We start from the raw sequence: 21,121 nt of genomic DNA, 5'->3' as shown, positions 1-21,121 counted from the left end.
GGTACTGAAGCAGTATCCGGGCAATATGCGTCCGAAAATCCCGTCTGGCTCTTCTTGAGCGTGTCTTTCATGGTTTGCAGCACCCGCTCGGCTGCACCGTTTCAAGCAGGATGGTACGGCGGAACCATCATCCGGCGGATTCCGTTCGTCAGTCAGACCAGGCACTCTGTGCTGGCGAAAGCAGGACCATTGTGAGACACGATGACGTCCGGGAACCCCTGGGCGGCGAAGAACTGTCGTAGCGCTGCAATGGTCGTGCCTGCTGATGGAGTGGCGACAGGTAGGGCCTCCACCGGGGGGGGGGGGGGGCTTCGAAAAGGCGTCCACCACCGCCAGGAAGTAATGGCCTTTGAAGGGCCCCCAAAATCCACATGCAGGTGGGACCAGGTTCTCTGTGGGAACGGCCAGGGGGTTATTTCGACGTGTCGTGAGGCCCACTGATGCTCCTAGCAGATTTGGCAGCTCTGCATCATGTGAACGATGTCCTGGTCCAGGCAAAGCCACCAAACATGGGACCTGGCCACCATCTTAGTCTTTTCCATGCCAGGAAGACCCGCGTGCAGTAACTGCAGGACCCTGAACCGGAGGCTTTGTGGTATCACCACCCTGGAACCCCACAGTAGGCAGCCCTGCTGCAAGCTCAGCTCAGCGGCCTTGTGGCTATAGGCCTGCTGAAACAATTCTTCCCCTTGGGACACCGCCTTGACCACCTGAGACAGGACTGGGTCCCAGCTGATCACTTGCGATACTACAGATCTTGAGAACACCCCCTGGTACGCGTGCTCCAGCATGAACACTTCAGCAGGTTCCGGAACAGCATCAGTCACCTCTGGCAGGGGCAGGCGGCTCAGGGCCTCAGCAGGTCCCAGGTTGTTTCCCGGACGGTAAACCAAGCTGGTAACTAGAAGCTGCCAGCCTCAAGGCCCAGCGTACCACTCGAGGTGATGCCTGCACAGGAACTACCTTGTCAGGTACCAGCAGCCCCAATAGAGGCTCGTGGTCCGTGACCGCCTCGAACTTCCGGCCCCACAGATACTGGTGGAAGTGTTCGACACCGAACATTAGGGCCAAGCATTCATTGTCCAGCTGGCTTTAATGTTGCTTTGCAGCATGTAGCCGACGAGAAGCAAACGACACGGCGTTCCTGGCCATCCTTGTCCCGGTGCGCCAGGACGGCTCCCACGCCGTACGGCGACGCATCTACGGTCAGGACAACAGGCTTGGCAGGGTCGAAGTGTACTAGCACTGGAACCTTAGTGATTAGCTCCTTGCTGCGCTGGAAGGCCCAGTCTTGCTCCTTCTTCCGGACCCATTGCTGACTATCTCGAAGCAGAAGATGAAGCGGCTGTAGATGCTCCGACAGGTTCGGCAGGAAACTCTTGTAGAAGTTGATGAGGCCGAGGTAGCTCTGAAGCTCCTTGTTATGGGGCTTAGACGCCTTGAGCACAGCATCAACTTTGCGTGGAGCCGAGGCTAGGCCAGCCTGGGAGATGACATGTCCCAAGTACTCAACACTGGGAGCGAGGAAAATGCACTTTTCCAGCTTGAGCTTCCGACCGGCGTCCAGCAGTCGTGCCAGGACGTTGTGCAGGTTTTGCAGGTGGTCCCCGTCGTCGCTGCCAGTAACCAGGATGTCATCCAAGTACACCGCCACGTGTCTCATGCCCCTGAAGGGGTTTTCCATCTCTGTGAAATATGGCTGGGGCTGAGGCCACGCCAAATGGTAAGGGCGTGTACTGTAAGAGGCCCAAAGTTGTCGATATTGTAACATATTTCCGGGAGGCATCCTGGAGCACCAGCTGCTGGTAAGCATCTCTGAGGTCTAGCTTGTTAAACTTCTGTCCACCGGGCAACGCTGACCAGAGATCTTCAATCCGGGGAAACGGGTACTTCTCGACGGTAACGACGGGGTTGGTAGTAACCTTGAAATCTCCACAGATCCTGACACTACAGTCTTGCTTGAGGACTGGTACGATGGGAGCGGCCCATTCAGACGTCTTGACGGGCACCAGGATGCCCTCTCGCTGTAACCGTTGCAGCTCCTCGGTGACCCCGTCCTTCAGGGCGAACGGAGGCTGGGGACGTCCTTTACCACATGCAGGCTGGCTTCCTGGTACTCTGGCAGACGAACGCCCAGTGCGTGAATCCAGTTTCGACGACCCCTTGGTTAAGTAAAAGGGAAGGGTTGCCTCCCTGTTGCCAGAGCGAACGCTGACGTGTGCCTGACCCTGGACAAGGGAGAGCTGCCCGGAGTAGCTGAGCAGCATCACGCCCGAAGCCTCCACGGACACGCCTGGGAAAGTACGCCTGAAGAGTTACCCGGCCATGGCCGACACGTTGGCCCAGTGTCCAGCTCCACGGAAATTGGGTGCCCGCACATTTCAACGGTCAGCATGTACGGCGGCACGGATGACGGTACAAGGCCTGTGTGCCACATGTCGAAAATCGCCGGGTCCTCGGCCACGACGTGGAGCCTGGCCGTGGAAGAACTTGAGCCTGCTGCCACGCGCACGCCTCCGCCGCGTACCCTTGCGACGGCTACCCTGGCGGCGGGCTTGTGTGGTACCTGGGCTTGAACGAGGCTGCTGCTGCTGTTTGCTGTTCGTCCTCCCCCTTCGGCATACCCGTGTCAGGTGCCCAGTGTTCCCGCACTTGAATCATTGTGCTTGAGAGAACTGGCACTGTAAGGGGGAGTGGGCACCCCCACAGCGACCGCAAGTACTGCCCTTTGTCGCCAACTTGTTGACCGCCGCTTCCGCCGACGGTGAGCCAGTCGCTAAGGCAATCTCGCCGGCATCCTTCGCAGCAGCTTCCATTGCCAGCGCTGCCTTAACGGCGTCGTCCAGTGAGGGGTCAGGAAACTCAAGGAGTCGCGTCTGCATGGCGGGGTTGTTGATGCCACAGACGAAACGGTCCCGCAGCAGTGAGTCCAGCTGGTCCCCGAAAACGCAGGCACTCGCTAACCCTCGTAGAGCAGCGACGAACTACCCGAGGGTCTCTCCTTCCCAGCGGCTCCGGGTGTTGAAGCAAGCGGAAACGCTCCATTAGTGTGGATGGTGCTGGGTTGAAATGCGAGCGCAGTATGGCGAGCAGCTCACCCAGCGTCTCAACATGCGGCGTGGCTGGCTTGAGAAGGTCGAGCAGGAGATCGAAGACTTGGGTCCCGCAGCTGGCCAGGAAAATGTCCCGCTGTTTGGCCTCGGGTGTGTTGTTAGCCCGGAAGAACACGTGGACTTGTTCCTCATAAATTGGCCAGGCGGACCCATCTCCCTCGAACGGCTCGAGCATTCCGTACAAGGGCATGGTGGCAGCAACAGGGGGCGGTGTTTCGCCGCTCAAGGCGGCGTGGAACGATCCGTGGGTACTCGTCGCCAGTGTCACGGTCCGCCCGGGTTCCTGAACAAGGGAGGGCTCGAGGCACCCTCCTTTAGACGGGCGCTCCGCAGCGTGGTGGTGATGAACGATGACTGACCGCCGAGCAGCTGTGCTCGTCGGTGTTTATTGCGGTGCGGTGACCAATGTTGCCTACCGAGCCTGGCAGGCCACCGAGCCTGGCAGGCAAAGATTATACCCGAGGGGGCGTCACATGCTTGGTACAGTATATTCGCGGAAAGCCCCTAACGGTGAGTATCAATTTTTGCAGTAGATGTTCTATGTCTCCTTCAGCTTCTTCACAAGAGTACACGACGCTATCAGTTTTCTCTATATTTTATAAGCTTGTATCCGAAGTCTATAAATTGCTGTTTCAATTGAGGGTCTGGTTTTCGTTGGTGTAGTGAATCGCATGTCAAGGTCTATCTATATAATTTAGAGCTTTCCGCACCATATGTGAACGAAGCTTTCTTGGTCATTCGGATATACAGTTCGTTTTAAAAACAACGTACACAATAGTAGCGATAGTAAACGACTCTGGCGTGCTGCGCGTGCCAATGGCGACATTTCCTGTAATGTTGCAATGGCCTGGAATCCATTGCAATATGTCATGAAGAGCCTTTGCCGTAATGTAAGCCCTTTGTATTTCCTGTATTAACGTCTTGCTTAGTATAACCAAGCTCATTTATTTTATGCACAACAATGCAGCTTGCGAATCGTCAGAATCAATCCTCGAAATGATCCCGGCTGTCAACATATGAAGTGTGCTGTGTTGAGCTGTGCCGTCGTAGATATCAAAGGGTTCATGAAATGGTCTGAAAATTTTTTTGGCGCGTAAGGTACAGCTACAGTAACATATACGTGCCACAATTTTAAGCAAACCGTCTCACATTAAGAGAGCTACGGACTATTACAAGTTATCCTCCTCCATAGCCATAACTTTCCTCCTGAACTCGTTCACCGACCGACCAGGGCAAAGCTCCGCCTTCTCTGGCTCTTCGTCATGATATGACGCTGTGTAGCCTACTCCCGGTGTGTTCAAGCCAGCACACGAAGCCTCTCCAACCTCTCCGCTAGCACATGGTCTTCGATCCCCAGCGAGAGCTATCCAAGCACCACGTGTTGCGAGTGTCCTGTCGGGGTAAACGCAGGCGAGCTGGGTGTTCTGACGTATGGGTGGAGGCCTAAACGTGAGCAGCCTAAGAACGGCCTGCGCGGTGCAGCCATTTGGTGGCGCAGAGCTTAACCAGCCAACCACAGAGCTAATATTGCTGTGACCAACTGAAAATAATTTTAAACATTTAAAAAGAGAACGCGTCCACGATTACCCTGCTGCCGAAAATTTACACCAATAAAGTAGCATTATTGCTATATTTGCGTTTGTCTGGTTGAGCTCTGCCTCTGCGTCACCGGGCGGCTGCACCCGGTGACGCTCACCTTCGCGCCTCCACCCATCCGGCAAAACGCCCAGTCCACCTGAATTTACCGAAATTCTGGACGAACTAGAACTCTCTATTGTGGTAGTAATACTCCGGCGCGAAGTGACGGCCGCAAACGCGCAAATGCTGGCGCCGATCCGATACCGACAGCCCATGGGCTGCAGCCGCTCCGCTCGCCTGTCGCCTTCCAGAGGCGCACGATGCCGCAGCTTGACATCGCTATAGGTTTGCAGCCCACAAGGCAACAAGGGCGAGTCAGGATCCTCGCGAAAAGAAACCTCGAGACCAACACTGACAGCGCCGCTCGCATCAACACGGAGCACGTTGTAATACAAACAGACGGCTATGGTTGTGGGCCGGAAGTGCTTGACTGCGGCGTTATATTGTTCTTGTGTATTTCCTTCATTATGGTTTTTATAGAAATGAATAACCAACCAACGCGACGTGGGTAGCCAATCGGATAGTTCGTCCGACAGAGGTCACGTGCACCCGCTACGTAGGTGGTAACGGGGCGGATGAAGTCTGGGGAGCGGCGTCGCGGCGATCGGTAGAGATGTACGTTTTGAAGACTTTATAATAAATTACACGCTCTAGGTGGCGGACCGCTTAAATGTGTCATTTTTTTTTATCTGAAGGGCACATACCCTAACGGCCGAGTACGTTTCTACAAAATCGTCAATATCGCTTCGGGCCTCGTTATGTGGCACAACCTAAATGTTATTCGCTTTTGATGTGCCGATACGCCGGCCTTTAAAGCTTCCATTCTTGCATGAACCATCTGTGTGTATACTTGGATAAGATCTCGGTTGTATAGCTGCCACAACGTTAATCGTTTGTTCGCAATGACAGGTGAGATCGGGAACGGTGGTAGCGATATCTGTAATTAGGAGTAGGCATCGCGGATACGAAACGGTTACAGGCCAATCATTCATAAACAGGCAGAAAGTTTCTGCAATGTACTTCGTGGCAGTGGGCCACGTTTCGATTCTGAGTGGCTTGACTAAGAAGATTATTGGCATGTTGAGTGGCCGAACGAAAATAGCGGCAACATGCTTCAACAAACCTTAAGTGTCCGCAAAGGTGGCTCGCGAGACTCGGCTGCACCAAAGCGCTGGCAGATGCCCGAAATACACCTAGACATACTCAGAGGATTATGGGGAGTATAGTCGTAACAGAGTTTCTTATAAAGTATATATGTATGGCTATGTATACAATCTAAAGGGCTGCAGCCAGATACGCCGCTTCACTTGCCAGGCAGACGGTCATGCTGACAATCTGTAAGACGTCGGTGTGTGTGACCACGTAGACGCCGCCCAGCGATGTGTAGAAGAACACCACCAGAGCGGAGGCCAGTATGAAGAAGCGTGTGTCCACCTCTATGATAGCGCCGGCGGTGTCACCTGAAAGAAAAAGATTTTGCGTCTCACTGGCAATAGCCTCCACGGAGGCTAACATCGTAGTAAGAGCCTCCAAGACAGCCGTCAAGAACTATGCAAAAGGAAGAATCTCGCCGGAAGCGCTGAGAATTTTAAACAACTTTCGTGAAGATCGCTACATTCACATTATATGGGTACCCGCACACTCCTCCCTTCACGGGAACGAAATAGCGCACAACCTGGCTCGAGAACTGACAGGCCGAGCAGGTGACACGCAACAACTACTGGGAACGGAGAGAGACCGGATGACCAGCGTTAAAGAGATTACCAAACACTATAAATTGGGAAGGGCTCATTTCCCGCCGGCACACTCCTCGCTGAATAGACGGCAAGCGACGGCATGGCGCGTCTTACAAACAGGTACATATCCGAACCCGGTGGCCTACCACCGCTACTACCCGGACCTTTACACGGATATATGTAGATTCTGTCAAAAAAGGGCGGACCTGCAACATATGGTTTGGGCTTGTCCTCGTACACCCATACAGAATAAAATAATTAAGACCAGAGAGCAGTGGGAGACCGCGTTGCTCAGCTGTGCACCGGAAGACCAACTCAAGGCAATCCAGCAGGCCGAAGATGCCGCCAGGGCCCAAGGGCTCGAGGCCGTCATTTAGGTAGAGGCCTAGGTCTCAAATCTGCTCTGCACAAATAAAATTTATTCCTCCTCCTCCTCCTCCTCTCTGCTGGCACTCAGACATAGACGCTACATAGACCAAAATTTAGGTTGCAGACCCTCACGAGACTACGGGAGCGCCACTGTCAAGCATTGCGTATGAAATGAGCTGACGATTCGATGCGTCTGGCGAAGCTTTGCGTAACGATACGGCATCCACAGCGGGGTAGACGAAGTCGTGGTGAAGAAAAGGAATTTTGATGTTAGAACTAACTTTTTAACTGCCACTATCGTTAAGTAACCTTGCGTCAGTGTGTACCTTTCGTTCCAGGCATAAACATCACATTTCTCACTCATAGGGTAACGGCTTGACGTACGATATTTCTATGTTCGCATTTGCGTCAGAAAAAGGAATCTACATTAATTACATTCGCGAAGCCTTAAAGAATGACGTGCCTATCAATCGGACAGCGCGCCTCTCACTGTCTGATCTCGGAGGCTATGCTGGGAGTGCGGGCTTTTACCGTAATCTGGGTAGTGTTTAAATGAATCATGAGAGAGTGCAGTCATAACCACTCGCTCGCGCGGGTGGCAAGAGTGTTTTGCGGCCGTAACATAAGAAGCGCTGATCGCACGGTCATCTCGCACGTTATCACGGCAACATAGCAGAATCGGGGAGCGCTTTAGCCGAAATAGATATTTATATCTGGCTCCCTTACGTTACGCAATACATTTTTAACGCAGGTGGCCGGACTAGCGAGACGCACCAAGCGCTGCCAAGATGGCGGCAGTCCAGAAGACTTCCCCGACAACAGCTGGGAAGCAGAGCAGTAGCGCCATCCACCGGCCGTAGCGGTTCTGGAACGGGTCCAGCATGGTCAACGGCTTGGTCGCGCGCATCTTTCTCGCGAAGAAAGTGCCGCCTGCGATCAGTGACGTGCGCCCACATCGTCAAAGCTGTCGTCATGTTGCACGGCTAGTATACGGTAGTTGCACAGCGTTATCTCCAGAAGCATCGCGAAATGACAGGGCATGATTGTACGGCGTCTGTGACACCGCACGAGAGATTACTACTGCGTACAGCTACGGAGGAGCTACGCGAGATCATGACGTCATGGCCAACCTCTGCAAACCAACTTATACAGACGCTTTTCGCCACGCTCCCGTGCGCGCCGCCATGTTTGTGCACGTGGTGAAGCATCCGTCGCTTGCCTCAGCCTGGATCCGCTGCCTATACGTCGGCAACGGCAGCGCACGACGCCGGTGCGGCGCAGCAAGTCGCTCTTTCGACGTTTGTCGCGGACAGCAACGGCGTGAATGACAGGAAACTTCAGAAGACACGTAAATGTCGCATATCCATTCCTCCGAGCTCATTACGACTCGTAAAATGTTGCGCTATAGCTTTCCCGTGCGGTACGCGTATTTTCAGCAGCTGTATTACGTCAGTATTACTGTCATTCACACATCGTTTTTATTTATTTACTGTCAATTGGCTTGGAAGCCACAGGATGTAATGTTTTTGGTTCGGTTAACGTTTTTCGTTGCGATCAGCATTTATTTTCTATGCAATCCCTCGCGAACATGTCAGTTGCGCCAGATTTGCTTACACCGCGCTTTGAGCCGAAAACATCCATGCTTTGAAGTTTTGTATAGTAGCTTACAGAAAACACGCAATATCGTTCGTCACTCGGTTGCGTGGCGGCTCGTGACGAAACACTTAGCTCACGGAGCATTCTTACGTAACATACTTAAACCCCACTCGTTGTTCGGCCTATTCTCTAACGAGTGCACTCATATTTAATACGTGATTGTGAGTCTCGGCGAGTTTCCGTGAATGAGGCTGGACGTTATAGTGAAGACCAGAAAAATAGTATTCACGAGTGGGAGCGAGTGTCAGCTAAATTTGGGTAGTTATCTGGCCACCATATTTTTTACAGTCGTCGGAGAAGTACGTGCCTTCTACCCCCCCCCCCCCCCCCCCGAAAATAATTTCTGGCTACGCCGCTGGCTGCCGCACTCGCATTGCGATGAGGACAACAAGTGTTTTCGCTGCAATAAACGACCGGAGTTGCACAACCACATCGGGAGAAAACACGCAGAGAGCGGTTGGCAAAGGACGCGAATAAGCAAGCGTCAATCAAAATCCGCCGCGAACCAAGCATACATGGCCCGAGCCCGACGAGCAGGGTCGCGTGTTGGGCTGACTTTATGAGAGAGAATAGGCGAAGGGGATATCTTCACGAAGATCTATAACGACGGATAGTTGGCTTTCGAAGGCTTGATTAAGGCTCACTCCTAGTGCTCCCTCCGCGTTTTCCTACGGTATGCTTGGGTAACCTTAGTCTTTTTTTTTTCTATTCTTCCCCGAAGCGTAAAGGAAGTTGCGCCAAGCCGTGAAAAACTAATGAGCGGTATACGCGAATGCGACCAGCTAGGTATTTGACTCTCCTTTTCAGCAACTCAAACTATCTATTACATGTGCGTAACACATCATATTAAAAAGTCAAGGCCATTCCGCCCTGCGGTGGCGAATGACCAGAGGAGCTGTAAACATCGAGGTAAGAAACCTCGTGATTAAGACTTTACTGGCATCACTCATTCTCAATAACGACGGTCACAGTGGTTTTGTGGTCGCTGTGATATGCGCTGATCGGCATACTCGCAACTGCAAATACGTTGTCTGACAACGTCAGATCGATGCACGTATACGCCGCTGGGTGGTCGGTTGGGCCGGATCGGTGTGGCATCGCGAGGGATATGTCTGCAACGCGGAACGCGTAAACCGCTCCCTTTTCGGTCCCCACACATCCGCAATGAAATCACCGACGACCACAGGGGCAGTGTCATCGCAACTAAGAAACGCAAAGCGAGTAGCCATGAACTTTACGTGGGTATGGGACATCGCTTACGGGGCATGAGCCATTGATGATGTCAATTTTGTGTGCGGACACGAAAATATTATGGCACGCAAGCCATATACAGCTCCACTGAAAAATCAACGAAATATTAAAGGTATTTTCTGAAGCGCAATACTTAATTTCACCGACAAAGTTGTACATTGTATTGATAAATGTGCAACTGTTTTCTTTCGATGAGGTTAGCTGCTGTCGTTTTGCTTTTTCCGGGCCAAAAAAAGAAGGCGCGTGAAATCTGGAGAAGTACCATGTGACTAGCGCTTGCGCGCAGTGACGTCAGTGCCCTCAAACTGCGCCTACACGCAGTGCGGTTTGGTGGGCAGAGCTTGTGCTAATCTGTGGCTCACCTAAAACCAGGCTGACCGCGTAGCCCAGAGGGGCGTGGCAGCGCAGGATTCCGTGCCTGTAGACAGCCTCCGCTGTTCCGTTCAGGTAGCCACCGCCCACCCAGGTCGCTGAAAAGGAAGTCGGAGATACAGCCAGATATATCCAGAGCCAGATATATCCATAGAAGCGCGGTTTCGCAGCGCAATTGTGTTTGACATTTGAAGATTTACGATTACAGCTTGTGAAAGTAAGGCTGCGTCAAATCACGTGTTATATGTACACTTTTGTGCGTCCGGCCATTGTGCGACTAATTGGTGGCGAGCGCAGACGGCACGCTGTGACCACTGGTCGCAGAAACGCGCCACTCCACTTATTCGGTGGCAAATATGTTAGGATCCGTGACAGCTTCCATATTAATAATTACGTCATATCTTGCGACGTAATAGTGTAAGACTTCTTGTTGCATCAAATTTAATGACGAAAATCTACATGTCCCCCCCCCCCCCACCCACTTTCTTTTATATAAATGGCACATTATTCTTTAATCGCGAATACAAGCAAGCTGATGTCTCTCTAGTCCTCGTAGAGTTGTGTTTGAAAAGGCGTACGTAGCCAGGTGCTAGCACAAGGATGCTCTGCTGTACGGATATGACCTCCGAGATTGTGCGGCGCTGGCGGCGACTCTCCGCCGCGCCACCCGATCTCGGAGGCCACGACGCGGGAGCTCGGGCAGGAAGCTGCGAATGGCGCTCACCGGTCATGGAGCCGACGCCAATCCAGAGCGGCAAGTGGCGGTTGGCTATGAAGAGCTTCATGAGGATGTGCGCCGGGTCCTGCTTGCGGCGAGTCTCGACGCTGAGGCGCGACACCTGCAGGCTGCTGTCCGCGTTCATCTTGCGGCCCGACCACACGCCCACGGACACCACGGCGCAGTAGTAGAAGACCATCAGCAACACGGCCAAGACGTTCAGGGCCATCCTCACCGCGGGAACGCCGGGACGAGCTCTGCGACGTAGGATCGAACGCGAGGTATGCCGCGTGCTCAGCCACGATGCTCGTGCTTCTTCTTCTTTGCACGGATCGCGCATGTTGAAGCTCGTGCAGCGGCGCGTGATGCTCGTACGTTGATAATGATGATGATAGCGGACATGGGCACATACCATAGAGTTTCTCACTACATTACCTAGAGGGAAATCTGGCACTGCTGCGCTGTGGTACGCATGGGAATGCCGGTATCTTGTGACTTCGGATTGGCATCGTTCTCGGAGAGACGGGACACCTTGAAAACGCGCTTGGCAAGCACCGTTCTGTCTGTCACAATGGTTCATTTTGTACGAGAATAGCACGTGGAAAACTGTTTTGGCTTTATTATTACGCAAAGACATGTTTTGTTTAACTATGAGAACTTGTTATTGCGTGTACGATTATATGTTACGTAAAAAGTACCAGCGGGCCGCTAAAGTTGGAGGACAGACGACAAGGTTCGCGCTCGCTTTGAAACAGTTTGTACTCTGGTCTTGCTTTTCTTCGCTTGGTCATGCACTGTAGGTGAGTAAAGATGTAATATGCGTGAATGGAAACATTTTATGAAGATTTTACTTTGAAAACGCGTTATTTGTGTAGCCATATCCACATTTTAGACGAAGCCTCTTACAACACCAGCCAACGCGAGCCTCGCAGACACATATAACGTCATTCCCATGATGGCACGGTGCCCCCTTAAGAAACTCCCATAGACGGTGGCGTAAGATTTCCCTCTAGGTGTTATAGTGAGAAACTCTATGGCACATACCCACAAATTGGAGGATGAGAGAGAGAACGCTTTGTGACGAGAAAAGTAGACATAGGTCGGCAGGAGGAGCTTTCTCTCTGGCATGCTATTCCGCGTAGGAGAGAGGAAGGAAGGTAAGGAGAGAGTGAGGATGATTTTGATAGTGTGCACTGAACTACCCGTACACGTGTGATGGACATGCATGTGCCGACATGCACGCCTCACCCACGACACAGCGCTCAGGCGTCTGCCATGTACGTCTAGCTATAGAGCCTGGAGGTAAGGCAGCTCTTCGTTAAAAATGTCCACAGTGCTATTATTGCTCGCAGTGCACTTTACCTGCTGTTCCACAGCCCCAGAGTCTTCTGCTCCGAAACGGATCTGTCGTCCAAACGAGACAATGTGGCATGATGTGTTCGACATTAATTTAACCATGGAATACGGCATAGCAATCTTCTATATACAACTTTATGGTCATCAGTTGGAATTCTATTTATAAGGAAACTATATAAGGGTGGACCATGGGAGTTACAGAATGGGTGCCAAACGAAGGGAAGCGCAGTTGAGGACGGCAGAAAACTAAGTGGATGGATGAAATTAGGAAATTTACTGGCGCAAGTTGGTATCGGTTGGCGCAGGACAGGGGTAATTGGAGATTGCAGGGAGAGGCCTTCGTCCTGCAGTGGACGTCAATAGGCTGATGATGATGATCATGACGAAGGAAACTTAAAATGCCTGAAGTGAATAAGGTTAGCTACATAGGCTTGTTGGTAGGCTATCTGTTGGTTCTGTTGCTGGAAGTTAGCGCTGTGTGTAGTCTGACGCGCCTTCCTTGTCCGTGTCGTTGTGCCTGCGTTACTACAAATTAGAAGCTGGAAGTCAAAATTCGACAATACAGCTTGCTTTGCGGAACCCTGTGGGAGTATTCTGTAAGTGTCCACTTAGTGGACGTGTCCATTTTGTCTGCTGCTGAAGTGCTGATTGGTTGGGAGAGCATGTCTCCTTCTGACGCGTATCCCAGCCCGGCCAATCAAAACTTTAGCAGCAGACGAAATGGCATGTCCACTAGGTGGACACTTACAGAATGTCACCCCCCCCCCCTCACACACTGATTTAGGCAGAATTTTTGTTATCTGTCCGGAGACAGCTTTGTCGTAACGGGTAAAGTGGAAACTACAGGATCATTCATGGGACACTCTGGCGAGCTAATTTGCTAATTCATTTAAATGTAGTCTACTGTGATTCGGCGACATTCTTACGTGGACTAGCCGTAAGTGGAGAGGGACCAACGAATGAACTGTCCGTCAAACATTATCAGATATGCTAGAATTATTAAATAGGTTTATAGTCAGTTGATCGACCAAAATATATCTTAAGAGATATTTCACCTAAACTTTTAGGTGAAAATGTATTTGTTATTTGATCGCTGGATTTTTTTATACACCGTTGCTATTTCAATGTCGCATTTTCTTTAGTTATCTTTCTTTTGTACGCTTTCCCTTTCATCCGGTGCAGAGTAGCCAAACGGGCAGTTAATCTGGTTAACCTCTCTGCCTGCATACTTTTCATATTTTATTTTCTCTTGCAAAGTTTAGATTTTATTTCAAAGTGAGTGAGTGAGTGAGTGAGTGAGTGAGTGAGTGAGTGAGTGAGTGAGTGAGTGAGTGAGTGAGTGAGTGAGTGAGTGAGTGAGTGAGTGAGTGAGCTTTATTCGGTCCAGAGAAGACGCAGGTGAGACCCCGCGCCACCCAGCTAGTCCCACGTAGCCGAGCTTCACAGCCCGATCGCGGGCACTCTGGACGGCCAGGGTTTGGTCGTTGAGTTCGAGGCTGCCCAAGAGCGCAGCCCACCTATGCTCGCTGAAGGAGGAGCCGATGGCTTCACACTCTCACAACACATGATGCGATGTTGCCGTTAGTACACAGGCAGGGCAATCCGCACTGGGATACCTTTCAGGGTATGTTGCATGTAGGACCGCAAGGTTAGGATACGCACGGGCTTGTAAAAGTCGAAGGGTCACCGCCCGCGCCCTGCATAAGGCAGGAGGGGGAACACCCCAAATGACAGACAGTAGTGTGTGGTGATCTCATTGAACGTGAGCGAGGGTTCCCCGCGGGGCAGGGGTACTGCGGAGGCGGCGCAGTCGGTGAGTCCTCGCGCGGCCTCGTGCGCACCCTCGCTAGGGTTAGAAGGAGTGCCCTCAGTCGGACCCCAAGTGAGCGGGAAACCAAGTGAGAAAATGGGGAGAGATACTTTTGGCGCCTTGGAGAATGCGGAGGGTCTGAGGGGAGACCATCCCGGTTTGGTAGGCCTTGGAATCGCTATAAATTGCCTCTCTGCGACCACCGAGCACAGGCAGCGCGAGTGCAACCTTTTCGGCTACTGTATACGGGCTTCGAGGTGCGTACCGTAGCGCATCAATTGAGCCTGGAATTCGAGTCGACGATGGAGACGGCGAATGCCTCTAGCAGAATACTTTATTGGCTTTCTTTTGACTTCGTCTTAGCGGAGACAGATTGAACATGTTTGCGAAAGCAGGACGCGTGAACTGTATTGAATGCCGTCATCAGATCCATATAAGCTGATAATGATTTTCATACTATGTACGGCCACGAGGGATGCTCCACGAGGGATTGGCCAAGACGCGCACGGCGTATTTAAAATAAAATAAGCTTAAATGAATAAATAAGACCCAATAAAGGAGTTGAAAATAAACGCAGAAGAGAAATCGCGCAGTATTGCTTGAAGGCCCAAGCAATCGCAGAGCGACGCACAGCAAGTCATTTTCATCTTCCTCTGTGGCATCATTCTACGTCCGCACAGCAAATGCTCTTATCATCGTTATTGTCATCATCATTGACCCCAATCCGCATAAATATAGCAAGCGTGGAGTGTACTAGATTTCAGTGTACACCCTAAGTGGCTGATCACTTGTCGCGCGCACAAAGACCCGACTATACAAAGCTCTATCAAGAGAGTGCGTGGTAGCGTCTAAGTGCCGGTCGCGCTCCTGGTGCCACGAGTTTCCGATACGGCCGCGGTCTTCGGCTGCGAATAGGTTGCGAGGTTGCGAAGTTCATGGCGTTCGTTTGCACGCGCTTCACATTTTCGAACACCGTAACCAAAGGGGCATTCTATTCCCTATAGATTATAGAACATCGCGCACCGCGCAAACACTGTAGAAACGATCACCTCCTCCAGCGAAAGTAATTCGCGGTGAAGCACGTGCAAGCGAATGCAAGGACGGCACAAACGCGCACATATAGCCCCGACGACAAGCACAAATAAGTTTGTTCGTCGATCGCCTCGTGGCATGCTGCAACATTCTATTGCTTCGCCGGTTAGACCTTCAGGCGGAGGGAGCACGCCAGTAGAGACCGCAGATGCATCGGGGACGTTGAATATGTTAAGGCACCTGAGCAGCTCACCTGTTGATCGGCATGCACAGCAGCATGTGCAGCTAGGTTAGCGGCCTTATACTGAACTCACCAGCAGGCATGTCCATTCGGACAGATGCGTAAAAATGTGTAGCGACGTCTTACGTTGTCCATTTGTGGTTTGCGGGAGAAACAAGTAGAAACGTATATTGCAACGCATTACACGTACGCCTAATCCCAAAAGCAATAGCGTGCCAGCAGCTCCTTTCTGCGGGCGACAATTGGCGCTCCCCTAAACTCCACTTTTCAGGATTCTCGCACATCCCGTTGCAGTACGTTTGCAATGGTAAACATTTGTGCAATGACGATAGGGGAGCGAATTAGCGACAATACGTTTGTGCAACTACATTTGCCCCGATGATTGTAACCGCACTCCATTCTAATATGAGTAATGCATTTACAAAAGAGTCGCCAGATACCCATTGCTTTTTTTTTGCGTTGGACCACTTCCTCTATATACCAAGCCAGACAGCTGGATGAGGCGACTCCTATGCATATACAAAGTGATTTTCCAATGTCTCAAACAGCCTTGTGTATAACCGAGCCGATGTTTCTCAGGCGCCCCAATTGGGACCATGCTTTAAGCGAAAGTTTAGTAACTAGAAGACTGAACTTTTCGCTTAGGTATTCATTTCAAATAACGCGCAATTATTAAGGTTAACCACGTATAAAACAGGCACAGCGTTTCGCTATCCCGTGCCTGCAGAAACCTGCACACTTCAGCATGATAAGTTGACAGCTAATTTAGCTCAATTGATGGACGTCCTGGCTTCCAGTCACGCGGCCCATTCTTCCCCTTAACCAAGCAAGTCAGCACAAAGGGCAAGCCTCCCTGGCAGCTTGTACCGTGGCCTCAGAGATGCGCGTGTGCGATCTTGGAGACCAAGCTTGCGCCACCAGATGCGTGGTGGAAGAAAGCGTCCCGCCCATGGGCCGTCGTCGTCCCAGACATACGGGAGTTCTCGCTGAACTAACATTTCCACCAGACGAATGTGCCTGGCGACCGCACTTTGTTTCGCCGAAGCACCGTCATTGTCCTCCGCACTTGTGGCAAGCACATCGCCAGTGTCTTCGCTATGAACGCGCTGCCCATTTACTATCCCGGTTACCCGGCACAACACACACGCATCCGGCTTCTCACACACACAAACACATATTAAGATGGAGACGGTGAAGCTCAACGGCGAGCGAGGCCTTCCTTGGTCCTGATGCCATGCTGCGGTTTAGCACGATTTCGCCCCAGGACCGGGTGCGACCGTCCTTGGTACTGCGGTGCAAGCGGCGCAGCATGGTCCCGGTCCAGGACAGGGGGTGTGCTACCGCGCTGGCATCGAGGAACCGTATAGTCCAGGAAGAAACCGCGCCCGCTCGTTCACTCCCCCACAGGCACTATTTGTGCGAGAGCCTGCTGCCATGCCGCGCCCTCCGAGAGGAGCCGGATATCTCCGCGTCCTTGATGGTCATGTGCGTCTCGTTGATTGTCTTCTTGGCGTGGTGCTTCCGATGCTTGCCGACGCGACTACCCCTGTTGCTCATCTCGGGCGTCCTTGTGGAAGCCGCAGCAGCCCTAGACTTGCGTCGTCTGTTCGAGCCCGTCGTTCTCTGGCTGCGATAGCTCTTGCCGGACATTTCGGACACAGCCACGTTCATCGCGCGCGACCCCTCAGCAGGCATCTGCGAGCGCTCGTTCCTGTTGGTCAGCTCCGACCTGACGCTCTCCGCACCTGTCTTGATGGTCTGCTCGTACTCGGTGACTTCCTGCATGGTTTCGGGTATTCGGTGCCTACGGCCTTTTCTCATACACAGTATGTCATGCAGCGAGCAATTCTCATGGACAGCTCGACCGACATCCCGTGATGTGCCGTGTGTAACAACTACGAGAATCCTGTGTACAGGGCACCGGCTACGAGGCTACGGCTGTCCGCACCCGGACGTAGACGACTACCACAATGCGGTGCTAATCTCTCTTAATCTAAACAAATAAATTTGTTTGTTCGCTTGCCTATATGTGTGTCTCCTCCAGTAAAGAACGCACCAGACCACCTCTGCAAACGTATAGTTCTTCGTAGGGTATATATGGTTCGCGGGCCCTGTGGAGTCTGCGAGCGGTTTCAGAGAAATCCGCAGGGACATATGTGAGAAACGCTTCATCTGAGAACCAATGCTCAGTGCACATTTTGACGGCTTGTACTCGAGTGGAAAATATTGATAGCAAAGTCGAGTACGAATAGCAATGTCGGGTTGCTCCTGAGCCTGTATAATAATAATAATAATAATAATAATAATAATAATAATAATAATAATAATAATAATAATAATAATAATAATAATAATAATAATAATAGAACGTCAATACGTCACGAAGTTGCCCTAATGATCTCGTTTTATAGGAACTCTAGTCTCATCCATTTGAAAATAAATATACTTCGACTTCGAAAAACACTACCTCGGTAAGAGTGATGTGTAGCAGGACATAAAATACATCGAGTAACTACGTCGAATTTCTTTCTCCTTGACTTTACTTCACCTCGATCCTTTATTTCTAAAGCTGTTATTAAAATCGCAGCCACGACGACGATCTGCCCCTTAAACGCTTTTCTGCTCGGCCGTCTGAAGTGTATGTGACACGTGGATCGCGGTGACATGCGGCTGACTCAGAAGTACAGGCGTGGGCCTCCGAGATCTCCGATGTGCAGCAACGCACCCCGCCGAAAGTTTCGGAGGTGATGTGGCAGCTAGCTACAACAATTTGTGTGGAGCTTTATGAAACGGGGTTATTAGTTTCGCTGAATACCGAGGCAGACCCATGTTCGAGTATACATTGGATAGGGATGTAACTTATGCTCGACAACTCGCGACTGGCATAATGCGCATAACCACGTTCGCAACAAAAACAAAATGACGCTAACGCGGTATATAGAGAGCTAGCCGTTCTCGTTAAAACGCGATTTCTTGTTACTCGCTACGTACAGGCCTGGTCCAGAGCTTGCCGTCGCGTCGGCTTGCACCCTCTCCGGGTTGCGACGCGCGGAAGCAGCCGAACACGTCGCAGTGCGGCGGCAGCCAGTGCTTCTCGAACGCCATGGCGGACACCAGCGAGCCGATGACGAGCGCGGCGAGGCTTAGCACCATGCAGGCCAGCCGGTAAGGAAACTGTTGGGCCCGCTCGGGATCGTGCAGGGGCACGCGTATCAACGTCGTCGAGCCCGCGGACGGCTCGCCGCACAACCAGCGCGAGTAGGCACCCAGCGCGAACGCTGCGGGAGGCCGTCCAAAACGACCATTCATGTCGAAACATGGCCTCCGAGATCGGATGGCGAGCGAGCGCCTCCAGACCTCGGAGGTCCTACTTTGAATCTTCGAAATTTCCGCGCTGACGCAAGCAGTGGCGTGGATGACTGAGTGCGGCCAATCGGTGAAATGAGCAAATGATTGCTGCAACACTTCAACACAAGGGAACGTTTCTTTGTCGAATCACTGCTCTCTGTCGCATTCCTGTCTTCGTGCCACATATGACTCCTTGTCTGCACCGCTTTCATACATACGCTGACAAAATTTGGCGTCGCTAACTCGTGCCCCCCCGTTCGGAGAAGATAGTAGTATTCAAAGAATGTCAGAGAACCACCAACCAATGCAAAATTTTCATCTTGGTCCGCTCCGCGTTCCGCATTCACTACGCTTCACTATGTTTATATACTAAAAAAGCTAGCTCAGTGATAAAAATGTGCCATTTCGGTGAGTTGGTACACATGTACGGTGAAAAACAACGCACCTTCATACGGACGCTTAAAGAAAAGAGATACACCGGCGTTTACCTAGCGAGTGTCAGCCACCTTATGATGATGATCTTTTGTTGGAATCACATATATGTTCAGTCGGCGTCACCCTTGTGTAGAGCGCTGGAACGGCGGCCTCCGGGGCCCTCCTGAGGCAGCCAGCGACGTCTAACGCTAGCTGCTGGGCACGTTTTGGCCCAGCAACTACTGTTAGACGTCATTGGCTGGCTCCTGAGCGCTCCGGCAGCCGCCGTTCCCCCGCTTTACACAATGGAGACGCCGACTGAACATAGGTGACTCCAACAAAAGATCATCATCATAAGGTGGCTGACACTCGCAAGTTAAACGCCGGTGCATGTCTTTTCTTTCAGCGTCCGTATGAAGTTGCTTTGTTTTTCCACCGTAGATCTGTACCAATTCACCCAAATGACACATTTCTACCACTCAGCTACAGCTATCAGTATAGACGTAGTGAAGCATATTGAAGAACGCGCAGCCGGCGAAGGTAGAATTTTACACTGGTTGTTCTCGAACGTGTTCTTTGATTACTAGTAACTTCTCCGTACGCGCGGCACGATTTAGCGCGACCAATATCGCTAGCCCGTCTGAGCTCACCATATTTTACTGCATCTATTAAAGTCTAGTATTTTGCATATCTCTAGTTTATATTCTCTCTCCTGATTAAATCACCTATGTACAGTTACCTATGCCTGGCCCCGGCTTAATCTCTTCCCAGCTTTCAATTATATGGACACTCCAGGCGCAATTTTGCCATCGGCGTCGCCGATGGCAAAATGCCGTAAATGTTCCGTAAAAAGTTCAAGGGCAATAACATCGTCGCCGCGCTCCGTATGCTGTATGCGCGAGTGAAAACTTGCGAGGGTCAGCCGACGATAGTGGCTCAATCTCGCGCGCGCAAGAGAGGAATCGGGGAGGAAGCGCGCCGGCTTCCGTCGCGCGCGAGGCACCGGGGGGGGGGGGGGGGTACTGCAAGACGGGAGCAGGAGGGGCGTTCTACTCCGGCGGCCGCTGCGTACGGCGCGGCGCGCGGGACAAAGTGCGCCGAGCGTTGGTAGCTTCGTATGCGCTGTGCTTTCGACGCTTAGTTCGCGTTGAAACGAGACGGAGCACGAAGGTCAATTCACTCGCTGCTGCTACCGCGCTTGTTCACTCCAGCGTTTGGACAACGAATTGCCGCGGACATCGAGTGAGGCGTGTTCATGTTAACCTGTGCGCGCGTGACACCGTGCTTGTTAATTTAGTTAGTAAGCGAATGTTTACAAGTTTATACAGCCGATAAATCCACTACCCTTACTTCGTGTAGCTGCCTACTAATTTGCTATCGCAATCGATGTTTCGTCTTTCGGGCGAAACTGTGACTTTTCCATCGATACTTTAAAGTGGCTCCTGCAAGTTGCTAATCTCGACCGATGACCAGTTCATGGAGCGTTAATTGATCAGCAGTCGAGATAAGCGTCAGCTTTAAATCGCAGCGCTTCTATACGGGGCTCACTCGATCAATATCTCGGCATTCCATTACAGTTTGCTGAGTTGTCTCGGGACTTTTGTCGCAGCAGGCATATGCTTCGTCCTGTTGCAGAAGTTAGTGTCACCCAGCACCACTTACGGCCATGGCGGCACATGTGGGACATGCAGTACGGCTTCTGAGATTTGCGTGTAATCTTGGAGGCCATGCAGGCAGTGTCACAGAGGCTGCAGCCTTAATAAAGTTTTTTTTTCTATAGTCTTTTACCTATGATAGAGCCATAGGTGTTGGCGTCCTTGAGGTAGAAGATGCACACGAACTGCGGGAAGAGGAGCACGTACACCACGTCCGAGCACAGTGTCCACAGTTCGAACACCGAATGCACCGACAGCGCCAGGTAGGTGGCCGAGGCGCCGATCAAGCAGATCGCGATTCGCAGAATCACGGCCACTTCCGTCTCGGACGCCTGCACGAAGAAGGAACACCGCACAGTTCACGACGGGCGTGGGCAAAATACTCCAGATGGCGACCTGCATCAGCAACGCG

At 51.8% G+C, this 21,121-nt stretch overlaps 2 protein-coding genes across 6 annotated transcripts in view; both read right to left on the bottom strand.

Annotated features, from left to right (window-relative positions):
* LOC142575473 (uncharacterized) overlaps nt 1-11,174 on the bottom strand; it is a 74,078-nt gene extending 62,904 nt beyond the window's left edge. For 4 of the 5 annotated variants that reach the window (XM_075684866.1, XM_075684868.1, XM_075684864.1 and 1 more), the window contains exons 1-4: nt 10,860-11,174; nt 10,126-10,233; nt 7,631-7,786; nt 6,063-6,211 (exon numbers count right to left, since the gene is read on the bottom strand). In XM_075684866.1, the coding sequence (XP_075540981.1) occupies nt 6,063-6,211; nt 7,631-7,786; nt 10,126-10,233; nt 10,860-11,082 (636 nt within the window). In that variant the 5' untranslated portion in view covers nt 11,083-11,174. The remainder of the gene's footprint in view (nt 1-6,062; nt 6,212-7,630; nt 7,787-10,125; nt 10,234-10,859) is intronic. The other variant, XM_075684867.1, reaches the window with a different exon arrangement.
* Nucleotides 11,175-15,824: 4,650 nt separating this feature from the next.
* LOC142573939 (high-affinity choline transporter 1-like) overlaps nt 15,825-21,121 on the bottom strand; it is a 35,774-nt gene continuing 30,477 nt past the window's right edge. Inside the window, exons 8-9 of the mRNA XM_075683137.1 lie at nt 20,843-21,041; nt 15,825-17,071 (exon numbers count right to left, since the gene is read on the bottom strand). Coding sequence (XP_075539252.1) covers nt 16,977-17,071; nt 20,843-21,041 — 294 coding nt within the window. The 3' untranslated portion in view covers nt 15,825-16,976. The remainder of the gene's footprint in view (nt 17,072-20,842; nt 21,042-21,121) is intronic.

This window comes from Dermacentor variabilis, chromosome 3 (assembly GCF_050947875.1).
Source record: "Dermacentor variabilis isolate Ectoservices chromosome 3, ASM5094787v1, whole genome shotgun sequence".
Classification (NCBI taxonomy): Eukaryota; Metazoa; Arthropoda; class Arachnida; order Ixodida; family Ixodidae; genus Dermacentor; species Dermacentor variabilis.
The sequence above is the reverse complement of the archived record's forward strand: the minus strand, read 5'-3'. Positions and strand labels throughout refer to the sequence as shown.